A 21,516-nucleotide genomic window follows, 5' to 3' on the forward strand; every position below is an offset into this window, starting at 1 on the left:
GCCCCCGCGTCGTTTCTATGTAATCGTCTGTTTATTCCCGAAGTTTGTGCCTGGCAAGTGAAGCTGGGTGTTTAAGACAGTCCAGTTGCATCCCTCGCCATTACGCCCTCCTTGCACGTCTTTCCCACCTTCGGGTACGTGTGTTATGTTGTTTCTATGCGTCACTTTGGGTTTCCATACCACTCACTTTCGCTTCCCGTTCGTAGTACGGATTACATACAGATATATGTCTGGTAAATCGAGCTCCTCATGATGTGGCCTCTGAACGACAGCACGCCACCGCAGGGTGGCAGAAGAGAGCCATGTACATACGTACATATGAAGCCACACTGTGGACGAGCTCGGCAAGCAATGCAACTGGTATGTATATATACTAGTCCAGGCAATCGCGGAATGCCTAACGGACTTCCGATCATCTCTGACTGTGCGTAGCACCTAGTGTTCACCCTGTTGTGCCATTCTCCGTAACGCCATACAAGACAAATGCGTTATACACATGCTTCAAATTCTCTGAGATGCGCCGGGTAGGAAACACCGGGAATATACCCGGAATCTACGTCGTCCGCGTTCAATGGACGTGCATTTGATACGAGTTTGCCACTGTCCTAGAAAGCTTCTTCAAGAGTATAACTGCAACAATGCACGTCGCAGCTCCCAGCGCACCCTGGGAGACCCGCGTCGCCCTCAGATCATATGCACGAGGCAGGCATTGAAGTCTTGTGGATCTGATCAATCCGATGGCCTTGTCGAGCGGGTTGTATGAGCAACTATGAGCAGCGCTATGAGGATGCTTCAGGCGAAGAACGGCGCTTGTTCCACAGCATTGAATATCGCCGACAAGAGTTCTACCAGCGGCGAAATCAGCGAGTGACTATGATAACCTATTGGTCGCCACGGGCAGATCGGGCCCTCTTACACGACAATCAGGAGCTACACCTTTGTAGCGCGGGTTCAGGAGGGGGGAACTAGCTACTGTTTGGGGTCAGTGGCGCATCAGGTTCAGTCAGGGCTGGGTTAGAGGCATAGCTCGTTCTTATCCATAGACGTCTACAATCGGCCCACTGGTGAGCTCCTTCCCTTCTCTAATCTGCGACGGGCGTGATTTATTCGATGAGAATAGCCAACTTGGTCTCCCTCGTTTCTCTAGCCGATCTGCACTTTTCGCATTCATCGGTGAGGTTCTTATCGGTCCATCGTTGCGCTATCTGGGTTGACCTCCATGTAGTCTTATCCACGCTTTGTTCTCGTCGATACCCAGGATTGCCTCTATACTGTGTTGATCAGTGAGCTCTTTCGGGTTGTTTACGTAGCCTCTCTGATTAGTATTCTGATGTTCAAGACTGCTCCTACCTCGTTTATTTCTCGGTTGTAGGGGTAACGTACGGTTCTACTGTTCCTGCAACTGATTATCGAACCCGACCTGAAGGCACAGCCTTCTCTACTGCGTATACCCTCTGCAACGTACCGGCATTCGATGGATTCGACGGACGATGTTTCCCACAAGCGAGCACAGTTGAAATGTTGTCCTCCAGGGCACCGTGGCCGTGATGATGCCCTCTTCGACCTGGCGTGGGTCCTCCACGAGAGATTCAAAAAAAAGCGTAGAATCAACGACTTGAATGAGGCAATCACTTTGCACGGCGATGCTTTGGAACTCCGACAACTCAAGAATGACAGTCGGGCTCGGTCGCTCCATGAACTTGCTCTCTGTCTCTCATATAGATATTGCGAGAAGGGGGCTGTCGACGACTTGAAAGAGGCTATCAGACTTGGACGTGAAGCACTACAGCTCCATCGACCAGGGCATCCCAGTCGTGATGTAGTTCTCTACAATCTGGCTAGGGACCTTCGCAGGAAGTTCGAGAAACAAGCTGATATGCTTGACCTGAACGAAGCGATTGAGCTGCTCCGCGACACATTGAAACTACGTCCCCCTGGACAGCTTCATCGGTCTCTATTACTGCACAGCCTCGCTCGATGTCTTTCGGATAGATATCGGGTAGTTGCCAACTACGGAGGAGCCATTCTACTTGGAACAGTTTTAACGCCTCGTCAACCTGGACATCCTGATGGTGGTACAGCCGATATAGATGAGGCTATCGCGCTTGAGAAAGAAGCTATGCAGCTACTTAGACCCGGAGATTTTCGTTACACTATATGCCGGTCCTCTCTTATACTCTGCGTTCGACTGAAGACCAAGTCACAAGCTAATATGCCCTTCTCCGATACCTCACCAGTTCCCCCCTTTGACCTTAAGCAAGCCATCCGTAATGTCGCATTTGAAACTCTCAAAACCATGCCGCCCAGGCTTCTGCACACAGGTACTGGCACCCTATGCAACCGAAACGTACAGATATCACGTTTCATGGGCAGCCAACAGTGCAATCAGTTGCTTTCTTCGTGCGCAAAGTGCGACCCGGATCAGCGAATGCGGCTCATCCGTACCGAAGTTTCGAGATACTTTCAGTTCGTCATGTTCTCTCACCGCTGGGGTAAACGCGAGCCATTATTGCGCGACATCGAGGACCGCGCGATATATAACATGCGAGCCAAGGGGGGCTTGAGAAAGCTCCAAGTCTTCTGTACTGTCGCTTCGGAGTGTGAATACCTTTGGGCATGGAGCGACACGTGCTGCATAGACAAAGACAGTAGTGCCGAGTTGCAAGAAGCGATAGGATCAATGTTTACATGGTATCGACGTTCTGCCCTGACCATCGTGTACCTTCCTGACGTTTCCGGTACCGGTTCGCTTGGGATTAGCGAATGGTTCGAACGTGGGTGGACCCTGCAAGAACTACTGGCTCCTAGCCGCATCCTATTCTACACTCAAACCTGGTCGCTTTACAAGAACCTCACGTCTTTGAACCACAAGGCCGACGTCTCCGTGCTGGGAGAACTGGAGAGGGCAACTGGAATAAAGTCCCGGTTCCTCACCAACTTTTTTCCTGGCGTGGATGACGCACGTTTGAGACTTCAATGGGCATCATCACGTCGTACCACTCGGCCTGAAGATATTGCCTATTCCTTGTTTGGGATCTTTAATATCCGCCTCCCCGTTCTGTATGGTGAATCTGCCAAGAATGCACTTGCCCGTCTGCTGGCTGAAATCATATCGCACTATGGAGACATCTCGGTTTTGGATTGGACCGGAGAAGCATCACCGTTTCATAGTTGTTTTCCCTTCAACATCACCTCGTATCAAAAGCCACCCTTTTTCCCACCCCAAGCTAGTACAGTGGAACATGTGACAACAAGAGTTGCGTGGAGGATGGCAGAGCAGCCCTCGTCGTCTACAGCGCTACAGACGCTGTATCGCTCGCTCACTAAGTTGCCCCTCCCGCGATTTGTCAATCACCGGCTTATACTGTCATGCATCGTTTATGCCGTTACAGGGGTTCAGCGGAGAAGGGCAGAACCATTCGCGCGGGGTTACAAGTACAAAATCCAAGCATCCGGTCTGAAAACTCTTGAGATTACACTGCCAAGCGAGTTAGAAAGTGGTACTCTGCAGCTTGTTCGCCCTTGGTGCTCGAAGCTGCTTGGTCCAACTACCGAGTCATACGCCACAACCCAAGAGCAGCTACTTTTTACACTGGAGAGGCCGTTTAACGCTCTTTTGTTGATCCAGCTCCGTCACAACGAGTACAAACGGATCGCGTGTTCTACCTCCATAATTGCTCAGCCTATAAACTTGGCTAGCATTTTGCAAAGCCATGTGAGGACTTTGAAGATTGTGTAGATAGTCAGGGCGCTACAACATCCATAGCATTATTATCGTATCGCCTGCACGAGTAAAACGTAGGTGTGGGGCAGGCTACAGCTGTCCATTAATTCGCACTCAGCCCCATTCTGGTTTCTTCTTACTTGTCTTCCGCTTTCTGTGTAGCTCGAGCTGTATACAAGAGGCTGTCCGGGAACAGATGACACCCACAGCAACAGAGTAGTATCGTCACTGAAAGAGTGTGGAAGTCCTGCACACAGATAACCCTGACTCTTATTTTCGCGAATATTGCCGATGTTCTGCTAAAGAGGGTGGCGAGCAGCCCCTGCTTCAATGCACTGGAACAGCCAACCAACAAGACTCGCCTTCTGAAATCCTTCGCTGACTCGTACTTTTTGCGGCACTCGAAACGTCTTCCGCAGAGGCGAGAGCACCCTTGCATCATTTCCATGCAATTGTCTGTTTATTCCCGAAGTTTTTACCTAGCAAGTGATGCTAGCGAGGATGCCGCCAATCATGGTTTTCCTTCCGTGGTGTTCAAGACATTCCACTGCACTCTAGCTGTTGCTGTCCTTTATCTACGTATGCTATATCGTCTCTACGTGTCGTCTCGATCGCGATATCGTGTTTCTGTACCATTTACCTTTTTTTCCTCGTGGGTCCCATCATTCGTAGTCACTAGGAGTGCGCGCAAATATGTTTCTGGTGATTCGAATGCCTCACAGTGTGGCATGGGAGAGTCAAGTATTTACATTTGAAGCTGCATCGTGGACGAGCGCGGTAAGCAATGCAACAGGTATATAAACTAATCCATGCAGTCGTCTCTAGCTGTGTGCAGCCCCTTAATGTTCATCCTATCGTGCCCCTCTCTGTATATACCACCCACTCTCGTAGTTAGCCAACTACGACACAAGACAAGTACGCATGCTCCCAAGTAGGGTACGGTGAAGCAGGGGGGTGTAAATTTGCATGTTAAATAGCACAGGGCTGAATGGACCATGTTAAACAGGGTGAAATAGGTAGCTGCCTGTCTGAAGGTCTGACAGCTGTCAACTTGTGAAGTATTATGCTACATTAATATCACCGGACAAAAAAAACTCATGTACTGTGTTGCTGACACATGGATGACCAGACAAGAGCTAACATTGGTCGTCTTCAGCGCTACCTTGCAAATCTCCCGGCCCCCATTCCGCTTGTTGACCCTGCAACTAAGCGATGCAGTGGGTCCTCAGATTCGGCCACAGAGATGAAGGTTCACAATCCAAACCTTTCCAAGTACACACCAGCACAGGCCTTGGAATGACTTTGGGATCAATTCAAAGCATACATTTGTAGTGACGACCCATTGGTCACAAAATGTGCTTGCATGAGGGGCCCCTCCACTGGTGGAATGCAGTAGCAAGGGACAAGTATTCAGATGTTCTCTCTGTAAGTCTAGCCTACAGTGTGGAGTAACTGCATGGAACTCACTGCTGCACCCAGGCACTCGTTCAGAAGATTTTTTCCGCTGTTCCCGTGTCCATGGCAGATGAGCGCACACAGTCTACAATCACCTGGCCAAATTCACCCAACTGGAACCATCAACAAGTTGGTACACTCCAAGATCACATCAAAATTCGCCAGTGGCATTGTTACAAACCTGCAGTGAGTTGGAGAAATGAGGTTCCACATCCCTAACAGTCTGCTAATCAAGCACCCATTCACAACTGAGAAATTTGCAGAGGTAGCGTACAAGCCTCTCATCTCCTGGCGTGATATGGAAACTACTATTTTGGGCAAACACAAGGCATCAGCAATGGACGATGTTGATGACCTTCTGCCATCTGGTAACACGCCGCCAGGCCCGGTGTTCCCATCCAGTTCCGAAATGGGCCCGAGTTCTGATGAACCCGAGTAGCTGGATGGTCCTTCGTGGCCTCCCCACTGCGTTTTACAGTACTGCGTTACAGTCTTTCACACTTTCGGGCTGTGACAAGATTGATTTGCGAGCACTATACCTTCGTGAGATTTTCAATCCAGCCACTAGGCCGTCACAACAACCTCCCTCTACTGCTCCAATTAAAGTGTCAGCTGGCGCTGTGGGCACCAATCCTGAGAGTACTGCCTGGGAGGAATGGCCATAGATACACTTTGTTATTGTAGACTGGTGCTATTCGACGCTTTTTCACCATTTTAACACCATTTTCACTGTTAATTAACGTTAATTAACGCCTTGGGAAATTAGCACTAATTTACAAGTGTGAATTTGAGGCGCCAAAAAGCCGTTGCTAATTAATTATAACCGGTGAATTCCGGGCGACAATCTATTTCACCGTACCCTACTCCCAAGTAGCTGAGATATGTCTGCTAGGCAACGTTAGCGGTGTACTTAGGATTCGTCCTAGTTCAAGAGATATGTCATATGCATATGATACGAGTTTGGCACTATTATAGAAAGCTTCTTCAAGGGTACAACTGCGACGTCGTGAGCGCAGCCTAGGAGATACTCGTCACCCTCATTTCATACGCACGAGACAGGTTGTAAAGTCTCGTGGCCTCAATCGGCGCCGCGGGCTTGGCAAGCGGAATGTATGAGAAGCGCTATGAGAATGTCGGGGATGATGTGTGCGCAGTGGCTGACGTGAGACTGATTAGGTGCGAGCAAAGATATGTGCGAGGATAGCCGGCTCAGGACTCAGTGCGTTAAGTCAGGGAAGTGGGTCGACGAGGTGACGTTCTCGTCTCATGGGGATTCTTTCCCCTGCGGTAGCTACCTTATATCTACGTCGTACATTTGATATCTCGTCTGTTGGGGCGCGTCCACCCCTACTCCCGCCTTTATATTTTTCATTTTGCTTGTCCCCTTTTTGGGGTTATGACATGTGTCCCGCGCTCTCTACGCGTCATCGTTTCCTTATTTGGGTGTGACGGCAGGTTGGTATTCCTACAGAGAATACTGAGCAAAGACGGTTCAGGCGCAGGGAGCCATTGACCATGATAAATTGTTGCTTGCCACAGGTAGTATCTGCAGGTTCAGCGATGGGGGGCCTTCTTCAATCTTACACGAAAATTGGCAACCAGTGGGAGGGGAGAAACTGATTACATAAGCAGAAATATATTTAGGATAACGTCAGTCAGAGAGTTAGACCCACGCCGACATAACCAGTTTTCACTGGAGTTGAACCCACCATGCCACCTATCGAAGTGTCAAAAGGTAAAGCAACCAATGTTCTCCGTCTTCCCGTCATCATAATGGTGCTCGCTTCGCTTCTCACATCTCGAGGCTTGGGGTCGTTTACCAAATCACAAAGATCGGGAAGGAAAACTATTCATACAATGACGCTCATTTCCCTTTCAAACCCTAATGAGAATCCGGTAGCGATGTTCCGTCGCACGTGGAGTACCAATTGTGCCTCCTCCATTCGCAAATTTCTCGGTACACAACAGCCTTACGACAAGTACCACCCCAACTTGGTCGCGGAGATGACTTCACAAACTGTGGTCGCAGAAGCAGATACCCAGGTCATAACCACTTCCGGCACGAATATTCTGGGCCATTTACAATCTATATCACGGGGCGGGGAAATTGTTCTTATTGATTCCTTCTTGTCGAGAGGGTACAACTACGTCGCCAACCATGATATCCGAGGAAGAGACGACACCCGCAGCAATAGAGTAGCTTCATCGCTGGGAAAGTGCGGAAGTTCTGCACGCAGATCATCCGAAGCCTGTATATGGTAAATGGGACGCTTTCGTGGACACTGCAAGTATTCTGCTGAAGAAGGCGACGAGTACTCCCTTATTCGATGCACAGGAAAAGCCAACCAAGAAGGCTCGACTACTGAACAAATCCCTCGCTGACTCGTACTTTGTCGCGGCTCCTCCGCCAGAATCGATCGCCAATCCACCCCCTCCTAACGGTGCCTGGGTTCTACAATCTCTTGTTGTAGCACTCGAAATGCTCCCCGCAGGCATGAGGAGTGCCCCCGCGTCGTTTCTATACAATCGCGTCGAAGTTCGTACCTAAGAAGTGAGAATGGTGAGAACGCTGTCAGTATGACGGCCTTTTCCTCCCCTCTGGCTTAGATTCCGCACTCATAGTTTTGCTTTCTTAGTGTTCAAGAGAATCTGGTTGCATCCATGGCTGTTACCGCCTTCCAAGCACATCTTCTGAGTACGCATGTTTTACCGTTTCCGTATCGTCTCGTGTTTCCATACCACTTATTTTTTTTTCCCTCCGTCGTCCCGTCATTCGTAAGAGTACATGGAAATACATCTCTGGTAAATCGAGTGCCTCACAATGTGGCCCCTCAGGTCGGAAGGGGAGAACCAAGTGTGTACATTTGAAACCACACTGCGGACAAACACGACAAGCAATGCAACTGGTATGTATATATACCAATCCAGGCAATCGTAGAACGCTAACGGACTTTCGATCATCTCTAGCTATGCGTAGCACCTGGTATTCACCCTGTCGTGCCTTTCCCCGCTTATGCTGCACGAGACAAGTACGCATGCCCCCAAGTCGTTGAAATGCGCCTGGTAGGCAACTTCTAGAATTCACGTGGTCCGCATTCAAGAGATATGCGTATGATATGGGTTTGGCACTGTCGTAGAAAGCTTTTCCAGGGGTACAACTGCGACGTCGTATGCAGCAGCTCTGAGCGCAACCTAAGAGACCCGCGTCCAGCTCATTTTACATGCACGAGGTAGGTTGTGAAGTCTTGTGGACTCCATCAACTCGACGGACTTGGCAAGCGGATTGTACGAGCAGTACTCTGAAGATGCTTCAGGGCGAAGGGTGGTTCCTGTTCCTGAACTCTGAATTTCACTAATTCCTTGACGACGGAATCAGCGAGTGACCATGATAAATAGTTACCTAACTTGTTGGAAGTTGCCATAGCAGTATTAATCGGTTCAGAGCCTATGAGCGCATCAGCTGTGCCGTAGGCATGGTCCGTGCTTCTTATTCTCTCTCTCTCTCTCTCTCTCTCTCTCTCTCTCTCTCTCTCTCTCCCAGACGTTCGCCAGCCGCGGATGACTTCTGAGCACCTCCGAGCCCATTTCCAATTGCTGAAGGAGCACAACTGATTCCCTTTCGCTTCTCTAGCCGATTTTCACTTTTCGCGCCTATCGGTGAGGTTCATGTTGGTGTATGATTGCGTTATATCCATTGATCTCCAAATAGTGTTGTCCGTGCTTTGTTCTCACCGATACCTAAGATTGCCTCCATTTTCTGTGTCTTTAGCCGTGGGTCCGTTCTTGCCATTTAATTAGGCTCGTTGATTTGGGTAGTAGTTCAACACTTAAGATTGCTTACCTCGATTGTTTCTCGTTTCCAGGGATAACGTAGGGTTCAACTGTTCCTTGTTTTATTGCAACTGGTTACCGAACCTGACCTGAAGGCACAACCATTTCTACGTCGTATACCCTCTCAGTGTATCGGCGTTCGATGGAATCGACAGACGACGTTTCCCGCAAGCGAGCACGGCTGAGACGTCGCCCTCCAGGTCATCATCGCCGGTTTGATGCCCTCAGCAAACTGGCGTCCGCCCTCTACGAGAGATTCGAAAAAGAGGGTGAAATGGACGACTTGAACGAGGCGATCGATTTGTCTCGCGCTGCTTTGGAGTTGCGACCCGTCGAACACAACAAGTATGGTCGGTCCGTATCACTCAATGAACTTGCTATCTGCCTTTCCGTTAGATATGACAATCAGGGGGAAGAGGTCGACTTAGAAGAAGCCACCACGCTTGGACGTGAAGCACTGGAGTTCTGTCCACTAGAGCATCCAGATCGTAGTGTGTATCTCTACAGTCTTGCTAACCATCTTTGGAAGATGTTCCAGAAACGAGCTGTGGTGCATGACTTGGATGAAGCGATCGAGCTGCTCCGTGCAGCTTTGGAATTACGTCCCTCGGGACATCCTAATCGATCTCCATCACTCCACAGCCTCGCTCGCTGTTTATATGACAAACAAATGGTAGCTATTGACTTCAAAGAAGCCACGGCGCAAGATCGTGCAACACTATTACTCCGTGCATCTGGGCATCCTGATCGTGGCGCAGTTCATCTGGACGAGGCCATTGCGCTTCAGCAAGAAGCCGTGCAGCTACTCAAACCCGGAGATCCTTTTTACGATTCATTTCGGCGCTCTCTTACATTCTACCTCCAAATGAAGATCGGGTCACAAATTCCTATGCCGTCACTTGACGCACCTTCTGCTGCCAAATTCGACATTACACAAATCATCCGTAATGTTGTATTTGAAACACTCAAAGCCACCCCGCCCAGGCTGCTGCACACATTTACTGGTATCCTATGCAACCGGGACGCACAAGTATCCCATTTCATGGGTAGTCAACAGTGCAATCAGCTGTTGTCTTCGTGCGCAACGTGCAATGCGGATCAGCGAATGGAACTTATCCGTACTGAGGTCTCGAGATACTTTCGGTTCGTCATGCTCTCTCACCACTGGGGTGAAGGCGAGCCATTATTGCGCAACATCGAGGGCCACCCGATATATAACATGCCATCCAGGGGGGGCTTGAGAAAGCTCCAAGCCTTCTGTACTATCGCTTTGGGGTGGGATTACCTTTGGGCATGGAGCGACACATGCTGTATAGACAAAGACAGCAGTGCCGAGTTGCAAGAGGCGATAGGATCAATGTTCGCGTGGTATCGACGGTCTGCCTTGACCATCGTGTACCTTGCTGACGTTCCCGCGACCAGTTCGTTTGAGAGCAGCGAATGGTTCAGACGTGGGTGGACCCTCCAGGAACTACTAGCTCCCCGATGTGTACTATTCTACACTCAAACCTGGTTACTCTATAAGAATCTCACATCTTCTAACCATAAGACCGAGGTCGTCGTGCTGGAAGAACTGGAGAGGGCAACTGGAATAGAGTCCCGGTTCCTCACCAACTTTTCTCCTGGCATGGATGACGCACGTTCGAGGCTTCAATGGGCATCATCGCGTCGTACCACTCGGCCTGAAGATATCGCTTATTCGCTTTTCGGGATATTTAACCTCCACCTACCCGTTCTGTATGGCGAATCCGCTGAGAACGCGCTTGGCCGGCTTCTGGCCGAAATCATATCGCAGTCTGGCGATATCTCGATTCTGGATTGGGTCGGAGAGGCATCACCATATCATAGCTGTTTCCCTGCCTACGTCACCTCGTATCAAACGGTACCATTGCTTCCACACCGACCTAACGTAGAAGGACATGTGCCGGTGGCGAGTGAGCGGCCCACATCATCAGCAGCACTACAAGCGCTGTATCGCGCACTCGCTAGAGCGCCCCTTCCACGATTCGTCACTCGCCGCCTTACATTACCATGTATTGGCCATTGCGTTACAGCCGTACAGCTGATAGGCTCAAGTCCACACGCTCCGAGCTACACGTACGAAATTCAGGCATCCGGTCTGAGGCCACTTGAGATCACACTGCCAAACGAATTAGAAAATGGTGCTCTGCAGCTTGTTCGCCCTTGGCACTCGAAACTGCTTGGTCCGACCGAGTTATACGCCACGACTGAAGAGCACATTCTTTTTACACTGGGGAGGCCGTTTGACGCTCTTTTGTTGATCGAACTACCTCACGACGAGTACAAACGGATCGCGTCTTCTACCTCCATCATTGCTCACCCTTTAGGTTCGGCCAACATTCGGCGAAGCGAAGTTAGGATATTTGACATTGTGTAGATAGTCATGGTGTCATAACATCCACAGTGCCATAACCAGCTCACCTGCACGAGTAACAAGTGTAGGCCAGGTTATAGCCGTCCATTAACTTGCACTTTTCCTTATCTCAGATCCCTCGCTTTCCGGATGGCTCGAGCTACAGCAGCCGCGAGGGTCAGAGTCAGAGATTAACTTCAATATGCTTACCGCGTCGTGCATTCCTAGTTGCCTCCTAGCTCATTCCTCATTTATTGGGACCCAACACCTTTTTAAACTTTATATTATTGCGTCTTACCCAGCGTCTCTGTGAGAGGGCTTGCAGGGCACCCTTAAGTGGTTCCTACTTCGGCGAGACTTGTTCGGCTTGCTGTCTTCACTCGCCTTTTGTTGTTGCACATTACTGAAGCGGCCTGACTACTTGGGTCGATTCAGCACGGACGTACTGGGATATACTGATGCTAACAGGTTAGTGCAAGTATGCAAAAACTAGATCACCATCGCCGTTGCCCATACTGGGGTCAACGTGCTGACCCCGCTGCTCAACGCATCTCCCAATTCAACAGAAAGAACGACGGAGTGACGAGAAGATTACTTGAGCGGCATGGTTGCCAGCGACAGCGTACTAGGTGACTGTTCTTGCTGAAGGAATGGCCGCTGGGTACACGTAGCTTCGACTTGAACGATTTTGAACACCGAAGCGAAGTAGAACAAATAATTGGTCTGCCGAGAGGAAAGTCGCCAGTATCAGGTGTAGTGGTATAGCCTTGAAATTAGTTTCGTGAATTTGTTGGCTCCGAATCTTCCCTTGTAGAGCAGGAGAAGATTAAACCTGCGCATGACTTCGATCAATGACCGTCGTCTCCAAAGCATTGGAGGTTGAAACAGACGAAATAAAGGATGTGGTGGAGGATCTTATCGAGAAAAGTTTGTGTAGAACTTAGTATTTATTCTCTCCAGTTCTGATGCAACGTAGTTCGGATATCCAACGAGTGGACTTCGTGGCCTTGCAGTCACCTACACATCTCCAAATCCGCCGGCAAGTTCCCTACTTGCTGGTGCTTACTTCAGAACATGGGCATTCCCAGGACTTCCCTGTATGCCCGACAGTGAACTGGAATCTACAATCAAGAGTCCTAATGATGACCTTGCATACGCATCCGCAACCATTGCCAGATTATGGAGCGAACTTGAATTCGAACGCCGCGAGCATCGGAAGACAGTTGAGGAAGCTAACCATCGTATCGAAGAACCCGAAGAACTCGAAGCACAGGTCGCCATCAGGGAGACGGAACTGGAAACGTGTATTCGTTTATCAAGTCAAAGTCAAAAAGTATTTGAAGGTGACCCCGGTATTCGTTTACTCGTACGAAAGATACCAACGAAGGTGCGTTTATGTCCGAAGACACTCGCACGAGGAATGCCTTCGTGTTCTGGAGAGCAATAGTGAGCGAAATACGTCGAGGGAAACCGGGATTTGTGGTATACCTGCCGAGGTAAGCCATGCGTTCCCCACCTCTTATTGCTATGACGAGAGGTGGCTGGAGGAAGCTAAATTCGCGACGCCCTCGCCGAGTGGACCTGTCTGTCCTCCTGAAGTATCTCAAAGTAGAACGCCATTGAGTAATGGTAATCTAACTCACGGCAATCGTTTGGTATGTTGCGCAAGTTCCGAGACAAGGACCCCATTGACAATCCTATGGACCTCTTTCCCGTTTAAGGGCCTGCTGCAGAGCCGATCAAGGCTGTGGCAGAGGAGTAACCGAGGGGCAGAAACGTCCGGAAACGCATTATCATGCAACGAAAGAAGTGCACGCGGAGGGTGCTGCGTTCTACCAGTTCTTTGCGGGCGAGGAAACCAGGAGGCAGCAGATAGAGGAACTTCGTTCCGCTCGCGAAGAGACGAAGAATATGCGAGAGGATATGGGTGCGATCGCCGTGGTTCCTGGTGAGGTAGAGGGTGTGCATGCCGAAGGTTCGAGCAGCCCGGGCAGTCAAGCACTCAAGGAACACAAGAGGCGTGCTTTTCTCGACGTAAAATGGAAGAAACTGAAAACCGACGGGGACGTGCCACCGAATGCACGATTAAAGTCGATATCACAGACTCCTGTTGACACTCCACCTAGGGATCCGTTCGCTACATTGGAGCAGCAGGTACCTAAACCGCCATTACCTGAACCTAAGCGAGCAGCAGCTCGTTCACAAGCGGGGACGACGGCAAACGCGGATGCCTTTTTGGCTCAGCTAGAACAAGAAGTGCGTAAGAAACGGAGGTAGCAGTAAATATTTGCCATCACATTGTAAGTTCCGTTGGACCCTAAATATTTGATACTTTCAGATTGACATGGCCTTCCTGGCCTGTGATACTAGTCTTTCTGGACATATCAGAGAAAATCGGCCGCTCATCTGTTTATATTCGACCACCCACTGCCCTCTCCTGTTAAAACGCCTTCTAGGCGATTCCGTCCCCGATACCACGTCCTATCATGAATTCTTTCGTTGCCCGAAGGACTTCAATTGCCGGCTTCATAGCTGTCGCATGACCACAATTGATTTTGACATTGTTGGGATCCGACTGTTTGCTAACAAAGGCGAGCAGGTCATCAACCGTAGAAAACCAGTCGGGGAGGTTACCCTCTTCTGGGAAAATGATGGGGTCGTCCTCATAGAGGGTGTCGCCGACGTAGAGCATGCTTTCCCTGGCATCCCAGAGTGCCAGTTCATCCGGGGGTATGTCCGGGAGTATGCAACACCGTGACTCCTAGGGATACCTCATTGTTGGCGGAAAGGATGTCGTGGAGATGGGGGACAAGTTTCAAGCTTGTAAGACGGTGTCCTGATACCTAGGGATTCACAGAGCGAATGCGCAGGGAGGTTTTCTGGTGAGGCAAAGGTTGGATCATGTTCGGAGCCAAGGATCACGCTGTCCGAAGCAAACGCTTCCATCCCCACTGAGCGTACAAGTTCTTATTCAGCGTCATCTGATAGGACGTTTTCTAGACACCTACGTATATAATCATAGTGGCAGTGGCTTTGTACGACGATCAGTACGCCAACTGCCCTCCGGGGTTCAGAGGTGCTCTCTCATTTTCCTCGACGGCGACCGTTTCGAAGGAATTCTCTCAGACTTTTCACCCCGATACAGTGATTGTTGGATGCCCCTCCACAACCCGTGTCAAGGATCAACACAGTTTGGGCGGATGGCATAACTTTCGCATAGATATATGGGTGCTTGTCCTAGATGTCATCCCACTCAGGTGATCAAGAACGTGCTTGACGTTAGTTAGCGAGCTTTGAATGCGGGGACGGTGGACATCATCAAATCATTTGCCTGGCGCACGTCTTTCTCTGGATTAGTACAGTATGTGAGGGATACCGAGGGAGGACAGAGAAAAGTACGAAGTATACTGGCAGCGATAAAAGTTACGGCCACCCAGTTGTAGAACTATCTTTACGCTTATCGTGAATTGTGATCAGAAGATATCAGACGCTGTTCTCTCACCCGATACTCGCCGTCTCTTCCCCACCGTTGAGGTGGCAGGTGGCCGGTTCGTATACCATCTACGCACCCACGCTCCATGTGTTGGTGGCAAGCACCTTGTCAAGACCCATACCCGGGCGAATGTGAGTTGAGATGAGGCACGAAGGATGGAAGGTGAAACGGTGTTGTTGGGAGCATTACTGTGCCTTCGTAGCGACCAGCAACGTAGAGGCCCCAGGAAAGTTAAAAAAAAAACTGAAATTTTAGCCATGTGAGTGTCGTAGATAGCTTTGCAGTAAGTATAAAAGCAAGGGTCGATGGCCGTACTACCCATTTTAGGTCCCCGCCCACATTACTTCGTACCAAGAGCTACCATTGTCTCCACTCCAACCAGATGCAGAAGAACGTGCGACAACAAGACTTGCATCGAGGTTGAGAGAAGAGCCCGCGTCGTCGTCGCCCCTCCCGCGATTTTTCAGTCATCGCCTTACACTGCCGTGCATCGCTGGTTCAGCAGAGGGCAAATCCGTCTGGACGGAGCTACACGTACAAAATCCAGGCATCCGGTCTGAGACGGCTCGAAATTACACTGCCAAGCAAGCTTGAAAACGACAGTGTCGCAACGTGCTTGGTTACTCGTTCGCCCTTGGCACTCGAAGCTACTTGGTTCATCCACCGAGATGATATACACTACTCCTGAAGAGTAGCTACCTGTTACGCTGGGGAGGCCGTTTAATGCTCTTTTATTGATCGAGCTAGCTTCACAACGAGTACAGAAGGATTGCATCTTCTACCTCTATTATTGCTCAACCTTTGGATACAGACAACATTTTTCAATGCAGAGTTAGGACACTGCAGATTGTGTAAATAGTTATGGTACCTACAGTGTTATGGCCAATTCACCTGCATGCGGGTAATGTGTAGTATATGCTGAAAGAGACATGAAAAACCACTGTTGGTGTGGATGCCAATAGCAGATGAGCCTGTGCGGTAATTGTAAAGTGGCCCTGAATATCGACCGCTGCGACCGTCGACCCGGAGGGCATGTTCGTGAAGCTTCAGCACGTCGACCTGCATGAATAGACTGGCATCGTACTTATCGAACACGAACACCTATGGGACCCAGTCGAAAGCTAAGCCAAGATGAACAACTGAAAGCGCTACTTCGAGAGAAGGACGAACGAGTACGTCTAATAGTTCACTGCAACCGTCCGCTCATTTTTTTTTCGCAAGATAGTAGCCCTTGAACGCCAGTTGGAAGCTTGCAGTGCTCGAGCATCTGCGACTCACATTCGCTTACTCAAAACTGTGGACGTCCTAGACTCGCTGAGGGCACAACATGCTTCGGAAATCTCTGCTCTAGAGCAAGGAGAAGATTAAACTTACACACAACGTTGACCAATGGCGTACCGTCTCCAAAACATTGGAAGTTGAAAAAGATGAGATGAAGGATGTAGTGGAGGATCTTATCGAGAAAAGTGTGTGTAGAACCAACTTTGAGTCTATTCTCTTAAGTTCTGACGGAACATAGTTCAGATATCCAACGAATGGACTTCGTGGCCTTGCAGTCGCCTGCACATCTCCAAACCTGCTGGTGAGTTCCCTACCCACTCGGGCCTACTTCGGAACTTAGGAATTTCCAGAACTTCCCTATATGCCCGCCAATGAACTGGAATCTACAGCCAAGAGTCCCAACGACGACCTTCTTGCATACGCATCTGCGATTATCGCCAGGTTACGGAGTGAACTTGAATTTGAACGTCGCGAGCATCGGAATACAGTCGAGGAAGCTAACCATCGTATTGAAGAACTCGAAGCACAGGTCGCCGTCAGGGAGACGGAACTGGAGACGCGTATTCGTTTGCCAAGTCAAAGAGTATTTGAAGGTGACACCGGTAGTCATTTAACCGTACGAAAGATACCGACAAACGTACGTTTATGTCCGAAGACGCTCTCGCACGAGGAATGCTTTCGTGTTCTGGAGAGTAATAGGTGCGCGAAATAGATCGATGGAAACCGAGATCCGTGGCATACTTGCCAAGGTAAGCCATTCGTTCCCTACCTCTTATTGTCAGCAGTGCTTGATGTAACGAGGGGATAGCTGGAGGAGGCTAGACTCGCGGCGCCCTCGCCGAGTGGACCTGACTATCGTCCGGAAGTAACCCCAACGTAGCGCGTCGTATCGAGTAATGGTAATCTATCTCACGGCGATCGTTTGGCTACGTTGCGCGAGTCCCGCAAACACGGATCCCCGTGTGCCTCAGCCACCCCAACTCCAAACCTTCCCCCTTCGTTACTCGTCCAGAAGATGAAGGAGAACCTGCATCCTGATTGTCCGCTATACTACACATTCCCCTGACTCCCCTTCAGGCCATGTTGGCCATCGTTCAATTAGATGACCACATTTGTGAGATGTCTGCGCAACTTGAGGCTTCGAAAGCTGAACGAAAGGCCCTTGTCACGGCCGCGGCGAGACAAAAACGGGTATGCTGCTACGTTCTCATGACACTGTTGTGTGGTTCATCCTAAGGCAGGTAACGTCTGGCATGAAGGCGCATAATATGGAAGATATTCTACGCATAGAAGACGAGTGTGTCCGGTATGTTCATATTCGTTTCTATGCCTTACTATCGTGTACTGATTCCGAGGCAGATTGTCAGCTCAGGTCTGCCACCTTCAACAGCAGATGGACAAGGCCAAGGCTGACGCAAGATCGCGTGAAGAAAAGCTTTTGAAAGAGATTGAACTCTTACAGTCTCAGGCCAGGCGATCGTCTTCTGTGAGTACTTGCGCTAAATTATTGGAATCTAGGAGACTCACGTATTACAGCCACTGTTCCCCGTCGATGCCAGTACAGCAGAAGAAAGTATGGAACTTGCGACACCTCTTCAACCTACTATGCTTTTATCCATGCAGAATCACAATACCCCACCAGAGCCAATCGACCCTTCTCTTATACCATTGCCCTTCTCCCCTGTGCGAGCGTCTTCTCCGACTTTTTCGCCTCGATTTGTTTCTTCACAGAGTCCTACCCCTGCCGATATACAGCGAGTGGAAGATGCCCTTACGACAGCTAGAGAAAATCTAGCGCAGAAAGAAAATGCACTAGCTCAGTTGCGGATGGAAGTCGAAGATCTGCGACGACAAATACCGCTCCCCAGTCCACCCACAGGACAGGGAGGCATGATATTTGAAGTGTGAATGTAAATCTCTCTCTCCCTCTTTTTGGCTATCCATTTGCTTTCGTGATTATCTACCCGTCATATTCCCTTGCGTATTCTGTTACTATATGGACTTGTTGTCTTACTTATCTGTTTTGCGTATCGGCGTCAATGTAGCATATCTGGGCGTGGTAATAGTATCTATTGTCCCCTGCCTTTCTTCTGCTGCTGTTTGCCGTGCGTGTTAGGGTCTTTGGGAGGAGGAACATATTGCAGGTCGGGAAATTGCATATTTTTCCAAGGGTGTGCTGGATCCGGAGGTTGCTTCACGTAGCTTATTCCTTTTGGAGGGGGAGGGACCCTACGGGGTTCTTCCGGAGCGGGAGATGGTGGACGCGAGGAAACGGGTGTGTTAGTGTACGACGACACGGTTACTTTCTTCGTTGTGTTGTTCAGCGACATGACTTTATGGCTTGACTGGGGACCGGCAGCCGTGCCCTTGCATGCTCCCTGTGTACCGCCGGCGGCACCGGGAAGCATGGGGAATGCGCCCTCTGCCTTGCGAGCCTCCACGATAGCTCGTTGCCGTTCCTCGTCCTCTTTCACGGACTTGCATACACAAGCTCCTCTTGTATCTGGCCGACTAACGCCGGGCGACGGCTATTGTCAAGGAACGACTCGCCACAATGTGGGCAGGCATAGTGCGGTAAGTTGAGATTGCAAAGAACGAGGCCGCAGCCATAGCAAAGGGGAACGTAGGTAGATAGATCGTGTTCCCTGGCTGGACAGTTGGCGGCCCGCACACACAGACACACTGAGTATTGTCCCGGCAGTGGTAAGAAGAGCGATCGGATACGTACCTAAACAGAAACAACCGCCTTTGGGGTCTTTCTCCTTCCCAGAAACGTATTCTACGTTGTGAAGGCGCGTTTCGAGTGCTAAGACGGCCTTGCTTTTGGGAGGCCCTTGCCCCCTTCCTTTTGCTTGTTGCTTTGCAGGGAGGGGTCGCGCTGGTATACGATCAGATGTAAGGGATCCAGACGATGTCCAGGGCGTTCGGTGCATGTTTGAGGGCAAAATGAGACATGCGGAATCGGCTTGGTTTTCACAACTGCATACCATTCGTCGCGACCTCAAATAACTCCGAGCTAACCTCGACCACGGCCGTATCCGACTCATCTACGGCTGCCACCTCCGCCTCTTCCTCAGCCAGTCACTGGGTTTCCTTAATCACGGTCATTGTAACGTTTGTATTGCTCGTTCTTCCCGTCCTACTATATAACACTGCAAATGATGCCTCACGTCATGACTCACTTCTCGAGTAATGGGGTCGCTTACCAGACGACGATAGTTGGGAAAGGAAATTATCCATGAGACAACGCGCCCCTTCAACTCCTACTAAGAAACTGACAGCGACGTTCAGTCGTTTTCCGAGTACTAACTCTAGGGAGAGATCATCCGAGAATTTTCATGTTCGTGAACACGTTGCAACCGTTCGAGAAACACCGTCCGACTTGGCCCCCAAGATGGCTTCGCAGGCTGCGGTCGCCGAGGCGGATACCGAGATCATGAAACCACTGCTAGCACGGACATTCGTGTGCCATGTACTGTCTAATTCATGGGACGGGGAAGCTGTCTGCATTGATTCATTCTTGTAGAGAGGGCCACGACTATCAGAAAGTATGTCCCCCAACATGGTTTCCGATGAATAGATGACCCCTGCAGCGATCTGCATCGCTGGGAACGCGAGGAAGTCCTCTGAAAGATGCGGGTGGTAAAGAAAATGCTTTCGCAGACGCCGTGGCTGTTCCGCTGAAGAGAGCGGCAAGTAACCCCTTCTTCAATGCGCACGAAAAGCCAATCATACGGTCGCTACTTCCGAACATTACTGCAAATCCTTTCGCTGACTTATCCTCTATCACCGCACCTCCCATAGAATGTGCCACCAATCCGCTCTTCACCGGCAATGCTCGAGCCCTACAATCTCGGCGCTCGAAACGTTTCCTACGGAGGTGGGGGAATATCTACACGTCATTTTCCGTGCAATCGTCTGTTTATTCCCGAGGTTCGTATCTAGCGAACGAAACCGGCGAGAATGGCGTTAGGTAGTGGCCTTCCCCTACCCTCCGGTTCAGATTGCGCGCTCATAGCTTTACTCTCGTGGTGCTCAAGACCGACCAATGGCATCCTTAGCCATACCTGCACATCTTCGTTACTTCCGAGTACGTATGTTATTTCGTTTTTATGTGCCATTTCGTGATTCCATATTGTGTCGCGCACAGGCCGGGCGTGCACGCCGATCTGGCATCGACACCCACTTGGTCATCCCTTTCATGTATTGCTTCGTGTGTCTTTTTCTCGCACTTTGATCGACAATGGAATTTGCATTTTCCTTGTGCAAGTATGTCCTTCCACTTGCCTTTTCTTCACCTCTCGTTCCGTCTTATGTACTATAGGAGCGCATGCAAACACATATCTGGTGAATCGGGTACTACATTGTACGGCCTCTGAATGGTTGCACACCATCACAAGGCAGGAGAGAGATATACATTGGAAACCATGTTGTGACGAGCAATATAACAAGTATATACAGTATACCAATACCGAGGAATTGCGGCACACCTAACGATCTACCGGTAGACCATCCGCTGATACGTGTCGTGGACTTCTTCTAACTGTGTGCAGCCCCTGGTGTCATACTGTTGTGTCCTTCTCTGCATACACCACAAAAGGCCAGTACGCATGCTCCCCAGTCACTGAGGTGTACTTGTTGGGCAACGATAGGAATATATTTCATAACTTCTTCTGCGTTCAAGGTGGGTGATACGACTTTGGGGGGGTCGTAGAAAGCCTCTTCGCGTGGGATGAATGCGACTTCATGCGGAGTAGATCTGAATGCAACCTGGGAGACGGTGCCATCCCATTCATTTCATGTGGCACGAGGCAGGTTGTGAACGGCAACTGACGTTATATCAGCAAATATGAGTATACTCATGCCCTTCATTGAAGAAAGGCATCGGTTGTGTCGCAGACGTGAATTTCGCCAACAAGGGTCCCCACCAGCGACGAAGTTGGCGAGTGACCAAGATCAGCTATGGGTTGGCATATGCAGTACCTGGAGGTTCACCAACGAGACCAGTTTTGAGAGGGGGCATAGCCAGTTTCCCGCACGAACTGCGGCTTCGCATCGCGAGATCAGGTGAACATACAGTATCACAGGGTATCACCGTTGCGTTGCTCACAAAGGGGGACTAACCAAGAAGCTTGAGTACTTGAGTACTTGGGGAGCATCGGACGTGCGGGAACGTGTACGGGCAGCGTCTAGGGGAGAGGCAAAGCCCATGCTCTTCGTACGCCGTAGCCACGTGCGCTCTCTCTCTCCCACAAACGTCCACTAACCGTTGCTGTACTGGTGAGCGCCTCCTCAATTCTTCAAGCTGTGTGACTCACTCAAGCAGCAAAGCCCGATTTCCTCTCGCCTTTCCAACCA

General features: G+C 50.1%; 9 protein-coding genes across 9 annotated transcripts; 7 read left to right on the plus strand and 2 right to left on the minus strand.

Moving 5' to 3' along the window:
* Positions 1–1,170: 1,170 nt before the first annotated feature.
* On the plus strand, positions 1,171–3,800 carry F5J12DRAFT_65921 (uncharacterized protein). Its single transcript, XM_051740205.1, has 4 exons — positions 1,171–1,173; positions 1,226–1,283; positions 1,340–1,374; positions 1,427–3,800. The coding sequence occupies exon 4, from the start codon at positions 1,475–1,477 to the stop codon at positions 3,737–3,739; it is 2,265 nt and encodes a 754-aa protein (XP_051600462.1). The 5' UTR covers positions 1,171–1,173; positions 1,226–1,283; positions 1,340–1,374; positions 1,427–1,474; the 3' UTR covers positions 3,740–3,800.
* A 979-nt stretch (positions 3,801–4,779) lies between these two features.
* F5J12DRAFT_827028 (uncharacterized protein) lies at positions 4,780–5,947 on the plus strand. Its single transcript, XM_051745538.1, is given in 5 exon segments — positions 4,780–4,823; positions 4,881–5,149; positions 5,204–5,365; positions 5,433–5,910; positions 5,921–5,947. 3 exon segments carry the CDS (start codon positions 5,078–5,080, stop codon positions 5,616–5,618), a joined length of 420 nt encoding a protein of 139 aa, XP_051600463.1. The 5' UTR covers positions 4,780–4,823; positions 4,881–5,077; the 3' UTR covers positions 5,619–5,910; positions 5,921–5,947.
* Positions 5,948–6,889: 942 nt separating this feature from the next.
* F5J12DRAFT_927103 (uncharacterized protein) lies at positions 6,890–7,727 on the plus strand (the record flags this gene model as incomplete). Its single annotated transcript, XM_051749400.1, has 2 exons — positions 6,890–7,437; positions 7,469–7,727. 2 exons carry the CDS (start codon positions 6,890–6,892, stop codon positions 7,725–7,727), a joined length of 807 nt encoding a protein of 268 aa, XP_051600464.1.
* A 1,091-nt stretch (positions 7,728–8,818) lies between these two features.
* On the plus strand, positions 8,819–11,450 carry F5J12DRAFT_66280 (uncharacterized protein). The gene is made up of 3 exons (XM_051740207.1): positions 8,819–8,836; positions 8,889–8,977; positions 9,043–11,450. The coding sequence occupies exon 3, from the start codon at positions 9,153–9,155 to the stop codon at positions 11,406–11,408; it is 2,256 nt and encodes a 751-aa protein (XP_051600465.1). The 5' UTR covers positions 8,819–8,836; positions 8,889–8,977; positions 9,043–9,152; the 3' UTR covers positions 11,409–11,450.
* Positions 11,451–12,808: 1,358 nt separating this feature from the next.
* Positions 12,809–13,913, plus strand: F5J12DRAFT_827046 (uncharacterized protein). The gene is made up of 2 exons (XM_051745539.1): positions 12,809–12,880; positions 12,932–13,913. Exon 2 carries the CDS (start codon positions 13,296–13,298, stop codon positions 13,659–13,661), a length of 366 nt encoding a protein of 121 aa, XP_051600466.1. The 5' UTR covers positions 12,809–12,880; positions 12,932–13,295; the 3' UTR covers positions 13,662–13,913.
* Positions 13,719–14,996, minus strand: F5J12DRAFT_905262 (Metallo-hydrolase oxidoreductase; the record flags this gene model as incomplete). The annotated part of the gene is made up of 6 exons (XM_051748641.1): positions 13,719–13,865; positions 13,945–14,083; positions 14,215–14,335; positions 14,393–14,440; positions 14,489–14,621; positions 14,958–14,996. 6 exons carry the CDS (start codon positions 14,994–14,996, stop codon positions 13,719–13,721), a joined length of 627 nt encoding a protein of 208 aa, XP_051600467.1.
* A 2,156-nt stretch (positions 14,997–17,152) lies between these two features.
* F5J12DRAFT_66539 (uncharacterized protein) lies at positions 17,153–18,379 on the plus strand. Its single transcript, XM_051740208.1, has 4 exons — positions 17,153–17,349; positions 17,400–17,464; positions 17,518–17,644; positions 17,695–18,379. Exons 1-4 carry the CDS (start codon positions 17,239–17,241, stop codon positions 18,064–18,066), a joined length of 675 nt encoding a protein of 224 aa, XP_051600468.1. The 5' UTR covers positions 17,153–17,238; the 3' UTR covers positions 18,067–18,379.
* Positions 18,380–18,506: 127 nt separating this feature from the next.
* F5J12DRAFT_827067 (uncharacterized protein) lies at positions 18,507–19,143 on the minus strand. The gene has a single exon (XM_051745540.1). It carries the CDS (start codon positions 19,089–19,091, stop codon positions 18,693–18,695), a length of 399 nt encoding a protein of 132 aa, XP_051600469.1. The 5' UTR covers positions 19,092–19,143; the 3' UTR covers positions 18,507–18,692.
* A 661-nt stretch (positions 19,144–19,804) lies between these two features.
* F5J12DRAFT_827070 (uncharacterized protein) lies at positions 19,805–21,098 on the plus strand. Its single transcript, XM_051745541.1, has 3 exons — positions 19,805–20,248; positions 20,309–20,926; positions 20,991–21,098. Exons 1-2 carry the CDS (start codon positions 20,122–20,124, stop codon positions 20,650–20,652), a joined length of 471 nt encoding a protein of 156 aa, XP_051600470.1. The 5' UTR covers positions 19,805–20,121; the 3' UTR covers positions 20,653–20,926; positions 20,991–21,098.
* Positions 21,099–21,516: the final 418 nt, after the last annotated feature.

The sequence above is a fragment of the Pisolithus orientalis genome (assembly GCF_024613125.1).
Source record: "Pisolithus orientalis strain OTSU chromosome Unknown F5J12scaffold_12, whole genome shotgun sequence".
NCBI lineage: Eukaryota > Fungi > Basidiomycota > Agaricomycetes > Boletales > Pisolithaceae > Pisolithus > Pisolithus orientalis.

What these genes read in the sequence shown, in the direction of transcription:
- F5J12DRAFT_65921 (XM_051740205.1), top strand. Translation starts at nt 1,475, where the DNA reads ATGGATTCGACGGACGATGTTTCCCACAAGCGAGCACAGTTGAAATGT.
- F5J12DRAFT_66539 (XM_051740208.1), top strand. Translation starts at nt 17,239, where the DNA reads ATGTTGGCCATCGTTCAATTAGATGACCACATTTGTGAGATGTCTGCG. An exon ending in CCGCGGCGAGACAAAAACGG is followed by an intron (nt 17,350 to 17,399) that starts GTATGCTGCTAC and finishes ATCCTAAGGCAG; the next exon opens with GTAACGTCTGGCATGAAGGC. An exon ending in ATAGAAGACGAGTGTGTCCG is followed by an intron (nt 17,465 to 17,517) that starts GTATGTTCATAT and finishes ATTCCGAGGCAG; the next exon opens with ATTGTCAGCTCAGGTCTGCC.
- F5J12DRAFT_827067 (XM_051745540.1), bottom strand. Translation starts at nt 19,091, where the DNA reads ATGCACCGAACGCCCTGGACATCGTCTGGATCCCTTACATCTGATCGT.
- F5J12DRAFT_827028 (XM_051745538.1), top strand. Translation starts at nt 5,078, where the DNA reads ATGTGCTTGCATGAGGGGCCCCTCCACTGGTGGAATGCAGTAGCAAGG. An exon ending in AGTATTCAGATGTTCTCTCT is followed by an intron (nt 5,150 to 5,203) that starts GTAAGTCTAGCC and finishes TGCTGCACCCAG; the next exon opens with GCACTCGTTCAGAAGATTTT. An exon ending in GGCATTGTTACAAACCTGCA is followed by an intron (nt 5,366 to 5,432) that starts GTGAGTTGGAGA and finishes TTCACAACTGAG; the next exon opens with AAATTTGCAGAGGTAGCGTA.
- F5J12DRAFT_66280 (XM_051740207.1), top strand. Translation starts at nt 9,153, where the DNA reads ATGGAATCGACAGACGACGTTTCCCGCAAGCGAGCACGGCTGAGACGT.
- F5J12DRAFT_827046 (XM_051745539.1), top strand. Translation starts at nt 13,296, where the DNA reads ATGCGAGAGGATATGGGTGCGATCGCCGTGGTTCCTGGTGAGGTAGAG.
- F5J12DRAFT_827070 (XM_051745541.1), top strand. Translation starts at nt 20,122, where the DNA reads ATGGCGTTAGGTAGTGGCCTTCCCCTACCCTCCGGTTCAGATTGCGCG. An exon ending in CACATCTTCGTTACTTCCGA is followed by an intron (nt 20,249 to 20,308) that starts GTACGTATGTTA and finishes TGTCGCGCACAG; the next exon opens with GCCGGGCGTGCACGCCGATC.